The sequence below is a fragment of the Phyllobates terribilis genome, unplaced genomic scaffold (genome assembly GCF_046119375.1).
Source record: "Phyllobates terribilis strain yellow unplaced genomic scaffold, ASM4611937v1 Scaffold_2__4_contigs__length_985480577, whole genome shotgun sequence".
Taxonomy (NCBI): domain Eukaryota; kingdom Metazoa; phylum Chordata; class Amphibia; order Anura; family Dendrobatidae; genus Phyllobates; species Phyllobates terribilis.
The window spans coordinates 49,750,405-49,763,729 of NW_027362762.1; the positions used below are offsets into that span (position 1 = coordinate 49,750,405).

Sequence of the window (13,325 nt, forward strand, 5' to 3'; positions counted from 1 at the left end):
ATTATAGTAGTTACATTCTTGTTCATAGGGGGCAGTATGATTGTAGTTATATTCTTGTACATAGGGGCAGTATTATAGTAGTTACATTCTTGTTCATAGGGGCAGTATTATAGTAGTTATATTCTTGTACATAGGGGGTAGTATTATAGTAGTTATATTCTTGTACATAGGGGCAGTATTATAGTAGTTATATTCTTGTACATAGGAGCAGTATTATAGTAGTTATATTCCTGTACATAGGAGGCTGTATTATAGTAGTTATATTATTGCACATAGGGGGCAGCATTATAGTAGTTATATTCTTGTACATAGGGGCAGTATTATAGTAGTTATATTCTTGTACATAGGAGCAGTATTATAGTAGTTATATTCTTGTTCATAGGGGGCAGTATTATAGTAGTTATATTCCTGTACATAGGAGGCAGTATTATAGTAGTTATATTCTTGTACATAGGGGGCAGTATTATAGTAGTTATATTCTTGTACCTAGGGTGCAGTATTATAGTAGTTATATTCTTGTACATAGGGGCAGTATTATAGTAGTTATATTCTTGTACATAGGGGCAGTATTATAGTAGTTATATTCTTGTTCATAGGGAGCAGTATTATTGTAGTTATATTCTTGTACATAGGGGCAGTATTATAGTAGTTATATTCTTGTACATAGGGGCAGTATTATAGTAGTTATATTCTTGTACATAGGAGCAGTATTATAGTAGTTATATTCTTGTACATAGGAGCAGTATTATAGTAGTTATATTCTTGTACCTAGGGTGCAGTATTATAGTAGTTATATTCTTGTACCTAGGGTGCAGTATTATAGTAGTTATATTCTTGTACATAGGGGCAGTATTATAGTAGTTATATTCTTGTACATAGGGGCAGTATTATAGTAGTTATATTCTTGTACATAGGGGCAGTATTATAGTAGTTATATTCTTGTTCATAGGGAGCAGTATTATTGTAGTTATATTCTTGTACATAGGGGCAGTATTATAGTAGTTATATTCTTGTACATAGGGGCAGTATTATAGTAGTTATATTCTTGTACATAGGAGCAGTATTATAGTAGTTATATTCTTGTACATAGGAGCAGTATTATAGTAGTTATATTCTTGTACCTAGGGTGCAGTATTATAGTAGTTATATTCTTGTTCATAGGGGCAATATTATAGTAGTTATATTCTTGTACATAGGAGCAGTATTATAGTAGTTATACTCTTGTACATAGGGGGCAGTATTATAGTACTTATATTCTTGTACATAGGGTGCAGTATTATAGTACTTATATTCTTGTACATAGGGGCAGTATTATAGTAGTTATATTCTTGTACATAGGAGCAGTATTATAGTAGTTATATTCTTGTACATAGGGGGCAGTATTATAGTATTTATATTCTGTACATAGGGTGCAGTATTATAGTAGTTATATTCTTGTACATAGGGGCAGTATTATAGTAGTTATATTCTTGTACATAGGAGCAGTATTATAGTAGTTCTATTCTTGTTCATAGGGGCAGTATTATAGTAGTTATATTCTTGTATTTAGGGGCAGTATTATAGTAGTTATATTCTTGTACATAGGAGCAGTATTATAGTAGTTATATTCTTGTACATAGGAGCAGTATTATAGTAGTTTTATTCTTGTTCATAGGGGGCAGTATTATAGTACTTATATTCTTGTACATAGGGGCAATATTATAGTAGTTATATTCTTGTACATAGGGGGCAGTATTATAGTAGTTATATTCTTGTACATAGGGGCAGTATTATAGTAGTTATATTCTTGTACATAGGGGGCAGTATTATAGTAGTTATATTCTTGTACATAGGGGCAGTATTATAGTAGTTATATTCTTGCACATAGGGGGCAGTATTATAGTATTTATATTCTTGTACATAGGAGCAGTATTATAGTAGTTATATTCTTGTACATAGGGGCAGTATTATAGCAGTTATATTCTTGTACATAGGTGGCAGTATTATAGCAGTTATATTCTTGTACATAGGAGCAGTATTATAGTAGTTACATTCTTGTTCATAGGGGGCAGTATGATTGTAGTTATATTCTTGTACATAGGGGCAGTATTATAGTAGTTACATTCTTGTACATAGGGGCAGTATTATAGTAGTTATATTCTTGTACATAGGGGGTAGTATTATAGTAGTTATATTCTTGTACATAGGGGCAGTATTATAGTAGTTATATTCTTGTACATAGGAGCAGTATTATAGTAGTTATATTCCTGTACATAGGAGGCTGTATTATAGTAGTTATATTATTGCACATAGGGGGCAGCATTATAGTAGTTATATTCTTGTACATAGGGGCAGTATTATAGTAGTTATATTCTTGTACATAGGAGCAGTATTATAGTAGTTATATTCTTGTTCATAGGGGGCAGTATTATAGTAGTTATATTCCTGTACATAGGAGGCAGTATTATAGTAGTTATATTCTTGTACATAGGGGGCAGTATTATAGTAGTTATATTCTTGTACCTAGGGTGCAGTATTATAGTAGTTATATTCTTGTACATAGGGGCAGTATTATAGTAGTTATATTCTTGTACATAGGGGCAGTATTATAGTAGTTATATTCTTGTTCATAGGGAGCAGTATTATTGTAGTTATATTCTTGTACATAGGGGCAGTATTATAGTAGTTATATTCTTGTACATAGGGGCAGTATTATAGTAGTTATATTCTTGTACATAGGAGCAGTATTATAGTAGTTATATTCTTGTACATAGGAGCAGTATTATAGTAGTTATATTCTTGTACCTAGGGTGCAGTATTATAGTAGTTATATTCTTGTACCTAGGGTGCAGTATTATAGTAGTTATATTCTTGTACATAGGGGCAGTATTATAGTAGTTATATTCTTGTACATAGGGGCAGTATTATAGTAGTTATATTCTTGTACATAGGGGCAGTATTATAGTAGTTATATTCTTGTTCATAGGGAGCAGTATTATTGTAGTTATATTCTTGTACATAGGGGCAGTATTATAGTAGTTATATTCTTGTACATAGGGGCAGTATTATAGTAGTTATATTCTTGTACATAGGAGCAGTATTATAGTAGTTATATTCTTGTACATAGGAGCAGTATTATAGTAGTTATATTCTTGTACCTAGGGTGCAGTATTATAGTAGTTATATTCTTGTTCATAGGGGCAATATTATAGTAGTTATATTCTTGTACATAGGAGCAGTATTATAGTAGTTATACTCTTGTACATAGGAGCAGTATTATAGTAGTTATATTCTTGTGCATAGGAGCAGTATTATAGTAGTTATATTCTTGTACATAGGGGGCACTATTATAGTAGTTATATTCTTGTACATAGGGGCACTATTATAGTAGTTATATTCTTGTACATAGGGGGCACTATTATAGTAGTTATATTCTTGTACATAGGGGCACTATTATAGTAGTTATATTCTTGTACATAGGGGGCAGTATTATAGTAGTTATATTCTTGTACATAGGGGCAGTATTATAGTAGTTATATTCTTGTACATAGCTGCAGTATTATAGTAGTTATATTCTTGTACATAGGGGCAGTATTATAGTAGTTATATTCTTGTACATAGGAGGCAGTATTATAGTAGTTATATTCTTGTACATAGGGGCAGTATTATAGTAGTTATATTCTTGTACATAGCAGCAGTATTATAGTAGTTATATTCTTGTACATAGGGGGCAGTATTATAGTAGTTATATTCTTGTACATAGGGGGCAGTATTATAGTAGTTATATTCTTGTACATAGGGGGCAGTATTATAGTAGTTATATTCCTGTACATAGGAGCAGTATTATAGTAGTTATATTCTTGTACATAGAGGGCAGTATTATAGTAGTTATATTCTTGTACATAAGGGCAGTATTATAGTAGTTATATTCTTGTACATAGGGGGCAGTATTATAGTAGTTATAGTCTTGTACATAGGAGCAGTATTATAGTAGTTATATTCTTGTACATAGCAGCAGTATTATAGTAGTTATATTTTTGTACATAGGGGCAGTATTATAGTAGTTATATTCTTGTACATAGGAGCAGTATTATAGTAGTTATATTCTTGTACATAGGGGGTAGTATTATAGTATTTATATTCTTGTACATAGGAGCAGTATTATAGTAGTTATATTCTTGTACATAGGAGCAGTATTATAGTAGTTTTATTCTTGTACATAGGGGCAGTATTATAGTAGGTATATTCTTGTACATAGGGGCAGTATTATAGCAGTTATATTCTTGTACATAGGAGCAGTATTATAGTAGTTATATTCTTGTACATAGGGGGCAGTATTATAGTAGTTATATTCTTGTACATAGTGGCAGTATTATAGTAATTATATTCTTGTACATAGGGGGCAGTATTATAGTAGTTATATACTTGTACATAGGAGCAGTATTATAATAGTTATAGTCTTATACATAGGGGCAGTATTATAGTAGTTATATTCTTGTACATAGGGGGTAGTATTATAGTACTTATATTCTTGTACATAGGGGCAGTATTATAGTAGTTATATTCTTGTACATAGGGGCAGTATTATAGTAGTTATATTCTTGTACATAGGGAGCAGTATTATAGTAGTTATATTCTTGTACATAGGTGCAGTATTATAGTAGTTATATTCTTGTACATAGGGGGTAGTATTATAGTAGTTATATTCTTGTACATAGGGGGCAGTATTATAGTAGTTATATTCTTGTACATAGGAGCAGTATTATAGTAGTTATGGTCTTATACATAGGGGCAGTATTATAGTAGTTATATTCTTGTACATAGCGGCAGTATTATAGTAGTTATATTCTTGTACATAGGGGGCAGTGGTATAGTAGTTATAGTCTTATACATAGGGGCAGTATTATAGTAGTTATATTCTTGTACATAGCGGCAGTATTATAGTAGTTATATTCTTGTACATAGGGGCAGTATTATAGTAGTTATATTCTTGTACATAGGGGCAGTATTATAGTAGTTATATTCTTGTACATAGGAGCAGTATTACAGTAGTTATATTCTTGTACATAGGAGCAGTATTATAGTAGTTATATTCTTGTACATAGGGAGCATTATTATAGTAGTTATATTCTTGCACATAGGAGCAGTATTATAGTAGTTATATTCTTGTACATAGGGGCAGTATTATAGTAGTTATATTCTTGTACATAGGGGGCAGTATTATAGTAGTTATATTCTTGTACACAGGAGCAGTATTATAGTAGTTATATACTGGTACATAGGGGGCAGTATTATAGTAGTTATATTCTTGTACATAGGAGCAGTATTACAGTAGTTATATTCTTGTACATAGGAGCAGTATTATAGTAGTTATATTCTTGTACATAGGAGCAGTATTATAGTAGTTATATTCTTGTACATAGGAGCAGTATTATACTAGTTATATTCTTGTACATAGGAGCAGTATTATAGTAGTTATATTCTTGTACATAGGGTCAATATTATAGTAGTTATATTCTTGTACATAGGGAGCAGTATTATAGTAGTTATATTCTTGTACATAGGGGCAGTATTATAGTAGTTATATTCTTGTACATAGGGAGCAGTATTATAGCAGTTATATTCTTGCACATAGGAGCAGTATTATAGTAGTTATATTCTTGTACATAGGGGCAGTATTATAGTAGTTATATTCTTGTACATAGGGAGCAGTATTATAGTAGTTATATTCTTGTACATAGGGGCAGTATTATAGTAGTTATATTCTTGTACATAGGGGCAGTATTATAGTAGTTATATTCTTGTACATAGGAGCAGTATTATAGTAGTGATATTCTTGTACATAGGAGCAGTATTATAGTAGTTATATTCTTGTACATAGGGGCAGTATTATAGTAGTTATATTCTTGTACATAGGAGTAGTATTATAGTAGTTATATTCTTGTACATAGGGGGCAGTATTATAGTAGTTATATTCTTGTACATAGGAGCAGTATTATAGTAGTTATATTCTTGTACATAGGGGACAGTATTATAGTAGTTATATTCTTGTACATAGGAGCAGTATTATAGTAGTTATATTCTTGTACTTCTATCGGATCATTTCCACTTAGTAATATTTCCTTTTCACATATAAACAGGTTGAGCCTCAAGACCTAATGAATTGCCTCACCAGCCGAACTATTATCACCAGAGGAGAAACTGTTTCCACCCCGTTGAGCATGGAGCAAGCATTAGACGTCAGAGATGCCTTTGTTAAGGTTCATAACATGTTTGTCTGGTTTATATCAGTCATTTTTTAATTCTGTAATTTGAAAATGACTAAAGTATCTAAATAAATTTACAAATAACAAGTGATGAGCGGAAGTTTGCTATGGGTGCTTGGGTATGTACCGAGTATCACGACTGCTCGAGTGACCTGTTCGGATCCCCGCAGCCCCATGTTTCGCAGCTGTTAGACAGTCACAAAACATGCGGGGATTGCCCTTGTTTGTCAGGCAATGGCCCCCATACAGTAATAATGTTGCCCATTCTTGCCCCATCACAGTAATAATATTCCCCAATCTGGCAGCCATACAGTGTAATGTCACCCATTCTGTCCCATATGCAGTATAATGTCCTTAATTCTGGTCCCCATGCACCATAATGTCCCCCATTTTGCCTCAAATATAGTAATAATGTCCACCATTCTGACCCCTAAATAGCAAAAATGTCCCCATTCTCGTCCCCATACAATATATTGTTCCGCTTTCTGGCCCCCATGTAGCTAAAAGAGCACCAATTCTGGCCCCATACAGTATGTGCCACATTCTGGCCCCTCTTATACGTAGTGCTCCTCATTCTGGGGACCAAATTGTAATAATGTCCTAAATTATGGCCTTCATACAGTATAATGTCCCCTACTCCGGTCCCATACAGTAAAGTGTTCCATATTCTGGCCCCCATATAGTTATAAAGTCCCCCATCCCATGCAGTAATGTTGCCCATTTTTGCCCCCATACAGCGATAATGTTCCCTATTTTTGCCCCCATACATTATACTGTCCCCCAATCTGGCTCCAATAAAGTGTAATATCTCCCATTCTTGCTCCCATACAGTATAATTCCCCCCTCTGTGGCCCCCATATAGTATGATGTTCTCATCTGTGGCCCATATACAGTATAATGTCCCTATCTGTGGCCCCCATTTAGAATAATGCACCCTTTGTGGCCTGCATAAAATATAATGTTTCTATCTTTGTCCCCCTATACAGTATGATATTCCCATTTGTGGCACCCATACAGTAATATGTTCCCCTCTGAGTCCTGCAAACAGTATAATGTCACTATCTATGTAGTCTGTGGCTCAAAGCTTTAACTCCTGCCTGCAATTATAGAGGTTGTGGGTAGTGTTGAGCCACCCCCGTAGTGTTCGAGTTCGGTTCGGTTCGTCGAACACCCGTGTGTTCGCCGAACTGTTCGTCGAACTGTTCGTCGAACACCTTCGAACACCGTTAAAACCAATGGCAGGCAAACAAAAACACATAGAAACACATAGAAAACACCTTCAAAGGTGTCCAAAAGCTGACAAACTGCTCAGAAGACACAACTAACACATGGAAAAGTGACAAGTACATATAGTCATGCGAAAAGAAAAGAGGTGGAGGAGTAAAAGGAGGGGGAGACACAGATATAGGCATGTCATGCCCTTCTAAAATCCAAAAAGTGAGAAGCCGAGACGGCCAGTCCGCTCCTGCCCGTGCCACCTCCGTGTCGCCGGGTTTGTGCCAGAGCCGCGGTGAACCCTGACGGCCAGCCCCCCTCTCCCAATACTGGTGCCTGTCCGCTGGTGGGTCGAGAGAGCCCCCCTGTGGTGGAGGCAGCTCTAAGCTTTTTAATTTAAATTGTCCCTCTAATTTGAATGAATACACTTTAAATCCATTTACAAGGATCTAATGGAGGGCAAGTCTCATGCCAGCAGCCGCGTAATTCCAGCTCCAGTAGCGTCCACTAAAGCTGCTGCAGTTAAAAAGCTTTTATAAGGATCGAGCTCGGCTGTCCACCGCAAGGCATCCTAGTGCCAGTCCCAGCCCCTATGCCTTGGGGTGCCTCCTGATGCTCTTCACTAAGTATCCCGTGGTCCCGAAGCATTTCCTTTGAAAAAATTAAGTGTCCAAACTACAGGTGGTGTAGCTTGCTTAACAGCCGGGATAATCCGCTGACTAGCAGACACTGCTACTAGGCACAAAGTATTTCCTGGGCTAGATGCAGTTAAAAATTTGTAAGTAGATACTCTCGTTGGATGCTGAGAAAGCATTCCATAGAGTCTCCTGGCACGCCATATATGATTCTCTTAAACAGCTTGGGGTAGGGGTCTAGGGGACCCTTTTATAGCCAAAATCACGGCCCTGTATCACAATACGTCACCTAGGCTGAAGATAAATGGAACTGTAGCACCGAGGGCTCGGTTGCTACAGACGTATTGCACCTCACCCAGAGGTGTGATATCTCACTCTCAGATAAGGATGGAGTGTGGATCAGGACCCGACACCTGCATGCATTACACCACATTGCCGTGGGGCAGGGCGACCAATATGCCCCTGAGATGGGCACGACAGTCCCTGTCCCTGGCTGGAGTGGGGGGAGGGAACACTGAGGAAGGGGAACCCTGCAGTGCAGGAGCAGGGAGGAAGCAGTTCCTGGGTGCATTGAGAAGGGAGTATAAAAGGTGGGCACCATCTTAGTTCAGTGCAGAGAAGTCTGAGCAGAAGTGGCAGGGAGCAGGGGCTCTGCATGAGCTCTGCTCCGGAGGCGGGCCTAGTAACAGAGGCCCAGGCCTGCAAGAGGGAGAAGGAAGGAAGAGGAGCGGAGAAGGCTCCAGGAACGAGGAATGAAGGGATCCCAGGGGTGCGGACGAGCGAGTCGCCACCGCACGCCCGAATCCACCTGCGTGGAGGGGTCAGGCCAAAGGGGGAGACCGGTCCCCGAACTAGTGGAGGCAGGAAACGACCCTCAGCTAGAAACCGGAGGCTCTGACATTTTATGTGGCGCAGCCCCTTGCTCCACCCGCTAGGAAGGCACCACATAGGGTCAGGGAAACTGGCGCCAAGTTTACCAAGAGGAGGCCCGAGGCAGCCGGACAGAAGTGTTGGTAAGAAAGGCCAGACAAAGGACACACAAAGGGGGTCCTGTGAAGCGCTCCAAAGTTATCTGGGAGTTGTCTGAGCCCCTCACCTGGTGAGCACAGTACGACGTGGGCAGCCGTTACCTGCAGACGTGGTCTGGATAATAAGAACTGTGAGTAAAGGCCCTGAACTGCATCACTGACTCCGTGTCATTACTGCTGCTGCCCTGCACCATCACCCCCATCCTCCGCATACACTGCCCTGAGGCTATACTCCTCCCGTGGGGAGTTATGCTACGCTCTGCTGCACCCACAACACCAGCCTCAGCGGTCTGCCCTGTAGCGGCGGTTCACTCTGACCGCAATCCACGGGTGGCGTAGTCGGACATTTAAACATCAAAACCACATAAATAGTTCCGCCACTGGTTTGACCGCCCTGAGCCACGGAACCGGATCGCCGCCACGAAGACTACAACCACCAGCATCCACCAAAAAGGGTCCGGCTCCGGGTGTCCCAAGGCCCAGGGGGTGCGTCAGAACATTTTCATCACCTTTCACAATCACCAATGGGACAAGGCAGGGATGTCCTCTGTCCCCTCTCTTATACATCCTAGTGACGGAGCACCTGCTCTCATCAATTCGCCATAACCCCAATGTTAGGTGGATTGAGGTGGGAGGCACCGAGTACAAGTGCTCTCTATTTGCTGATGATGTCCTAGTATATATCACTCAATCACATATATCCATCCATGCTGTTATGGCTGAAATAGATCACTTTGTTACATGGTAAAATTTTAAAATCAATGCAGCGAAGTCTGAGGCCCTCGATGTCTCCCTCCCCAAATCCATATAGGATTCCATCCAGTCCAACTTTCCCTTTGCCTGGCCCTCACAGGGTATCAAATACTTAGGAATTCCTATTCATAGAGACCTCTCCCATCTATGTTATCTTAATTTTGGGCCCTTTATTGAACAATTCCATACAGACCACGGTTGGCAAGTTAGAACTGTAAGATTCACTACGTGAACCGCTGGTGTTTAGTGGAAAAGCACATGTACACCGCGTTCCAAATTATTATGCAAAAAGTGTTTAGGAGTGATAAGGGAAGAATTTGTTTGTTTGTCAGTTAAACTCATTGATGGTGATGTGTGTCAGGGCTCTTTATATCACTGTAAGCAATTGCAGACACCTGTGCTAATTAGTTTGGCAGGGGTGTCCAATGAAAGGCAAGACTACTTAAGAAGGCTCTCTCACATTATTAAGCAGCCTACATTTTCTGCCAAAATGGGAAAGAAAAAGGATGTGTCGGCTGCTGAGAAGCAACAAATTGTGGAGTGTTTAGGTCAAGGCATGACTACAATCAACATTGTGCGATGATCAGGATGAAGTGTCTTGGCAATCAAGAAGTATGTAGCTGATTCACAGTACACACGTGTGCGTGCTGATAAGGGCAAATTGAGGACTCTTTCCTACAGGCAATTACGTCAGGTTGAAAGAGCAGCGGCAAAAAAGCCTTGTCATAGCAGCAGACAAGTTTTTGAAGCTGCTTGTGCCTCCAACGTCCCCCGAACAACAAGATGCAGGGTCCTTCAGAGGTTTGCAGCTGTGCATACGCCATCCTGTCGACCTCCTCTATCCACTTCACACAAGCAGAAACGGCTCCAGTGGGCCAAACATTACATGAAGACTGATTTCAAAACTGTTTTGTTCACGGATGAGTGCCGTGCAGCGCTCGATGGTCCAGATGAATGGAGTGGAGGATGGCTGGTTGATGGACACCCCACGCAAACACGGCTACAGCGCCAACAAGGAGGAGGTGGAGTAATGTTTTGGGCTGGAATCATGGGGAGAGAGATTGTCGGCCCCTTTAGGATCCCTGAAGGCGCTAAAGATGAACTCCATAATGTATGTGGATTTTCTCAAACAGCACTTCCTGCCATGGTTCAAGAAGAAGAACCGTGTATTTCACAGCAAGATCATTTTTCTGCATGATAATGCACCATCTCATGCTGCACATAAAACATCTGCATCTCTGGCTGATATGGGCATAAAAGGGGACAAACTTATGGTGTGACCCCCATGCTCCCCTGACCTCTACCCCATTCAGAACCTTTGGAGCATCATTAAAAGGAGTGTCTATGATGGCGGGAGGCAGTTCACATCTAAGCAACAGCTCTGGGAGGGTATTCTGTCCTCATGCAAAACAATTGAAGCAGAAACCATCCAAAACCTGACAAATTCAATGGACGAGAGAGTTCAGAAGCTCCTTTCGAACAAGGGGTACTATGTGAAAATGTAACATCACCTAGAATAAAGTTTTGAGTTGAAAACTGTTTGATTTCAGTTTCTAACAACCTGCTAATGCTTATAATTTCAAAAATGACCATTTTTTTGGTCTTTATTAAAATGAAAAGGTTGATCGAAAAGTTTGGGGGATCTAAGAGTGTGGCAACCCAGTAGTCATGATTACTTTGAATTCTGACAATATGAGGGTCATGCTGCAGGTAGTGCAGCAAGAAGGCACTTATGTGTCTTGCGCATCTCGGAGCCCCAAAATTATTTTCCGGGCTAGATGCAGCTAAAAATTATTTTTAATTTTAAATCTGGTGAAGCTTATTATAGATGGCCTAATAGGATCAGTGCTGCACACTGCTACAAAGCCCAAATTATTTTCCAGTCAAGATACAGATAAACATGATTAGTAATTTGAAAGCTTAAAACGGTTGGTAGGGTGATTTTAACCAATCATCAAGCTTTTACTCTCCCCAGGATGACACAGGGGTAGAAAAGTCATTTCGGATCCATGATTTGTTCATCTTTATGAACGTGAGTCTGTCTACATTATCAGTGGAGAGCCGCGTGCGCTTATCTGTCAGCACACCACTAGCAGCGCTGAACACACGTTCATGAACACACGTTCAGACAGAACGCTGGCTGCGGGGCATGACAAGATCTCCAAGGCGTAAGTGGCTAGCTCCGGCCATTTATCCAGATTGGAAGCCCAAAAAGAGCAAGGGTCCAGTGACACAGTCGTGGCTTCAATGTTTACTTGGAGATACTCCTGTACCATCGTCTCTAGGCGTTGACTATGTGTCAGACTTCTTGTCTCCTGTGGCCTTGCAAAGGATGGGCTAAAAAAGTGGTGAAATGATTCCGCAAAATTGATGTTACCAGCAGATACTGTGGTTCTGTTACGGTTTGAGTGCTGAACACTTGACGGTCCCACGGTTGGCAAGTTGGAACTGTGAGATTCACTACGTGCACCACTGGTATTTTGTGGAAAAGCACATGTAAGATTCTGCAACAGTCTCTGCTGATACTCCTGCATGCGTGCATCCCTTTCTATGGCAGGAATAATTTCTGCAAATTTACTTTTGTACCGGGGATCTAACAGTGTGGCAACCCAGTAGTCAGGATTATTTCTAATTCTCACAATTCGAGGGTCATGTTGCAGGTAGTGCAGCAAGAAGGCACTCATGTGTGTTGCGCATCCAGGAGCACCAAGTCCCTGTTGTGTTGGTGGCGAGGTAACAATCATGCTTCCTTCCTCTGTCCTCTCCCCCCAACCTCGCACAACAGAAATGTGATCAAGGTCTCCCTCATCTGATGAGTCTTCCATCAGTTCGTCCTCCACTTCTTCCTGGGCTCCTGCACCTTCCTCACTAGTTTGGCTGCTACCATGCGCCCTGGTTAAACCATCTCCCCCACCCTCACATGCCTGCCGCCTTGGTGCTGCCGACCGTCTGGACCTTGCAGATGTTAGCCCTTCCGCATACAACTCCTCCTCCTCTACTTCCTCCACCTCCTCTTGTGCCACCACCTGACTCCGAATTCTGTTTAACATGTGCTCCAGCATGTAAATCACCGGAATAGTCATGCTGATAATGGCATCGTCAGCACTAAACATCTTCGTCGCCATTTCAAAACTGTGCAGAAGGGTGCATAGGTCCCTGATCTGAGACCACTCCTCCAGCGTGATTTGCCCCACCTCTGAATCTCGTTGGCCCAGGCTATACGTCAGAACGTATTGCACCAGGGCTTGTCGGTGCTGCCACAGTCGCTGCAACATGTGCAGAGTTGAATTCCACCGGGTAGGCACATCGCATTTTAGCCGGTGAAGTGGCAGGCCCAACGACTTCTGTAGAGATGTAAGTCGCTGAGCTGCGGGATGCGAACGGCGGAAGTGAGCACACAGCGACCGTGTCCTCTGCAGAAGGCCATCTAGTCTGGGATAGTGGGCTAA

The 13,325-nt window shown here is 40.4% G+C and overlaps 1 protein-coding gene across 5 annotated transcripts in view; it reads left to right on the forward strand.

The window, feature by feature from the left end:
* Positions 1-13,325, forward strand: part of MYO7A (myosin VIIA) — a 454,077-nt gene that overhangs the window by 236,891 nt on the left and 203,861 nt on the right. For all 5 annotated transcript variants that reach the window (XM_073661638.1, XM_073661622.1, XM_073661633.1 and 2 more), the window contains one exon: positions 6,120-6,239. In XM_073661638.1, the coding sequence (XP_073517739.1) occupies positions 6,120-6,239 (120 nt within the window). The remainder of the gene's footprint in view (positions 1-6,119; positions 6,240-13,325) is intronic.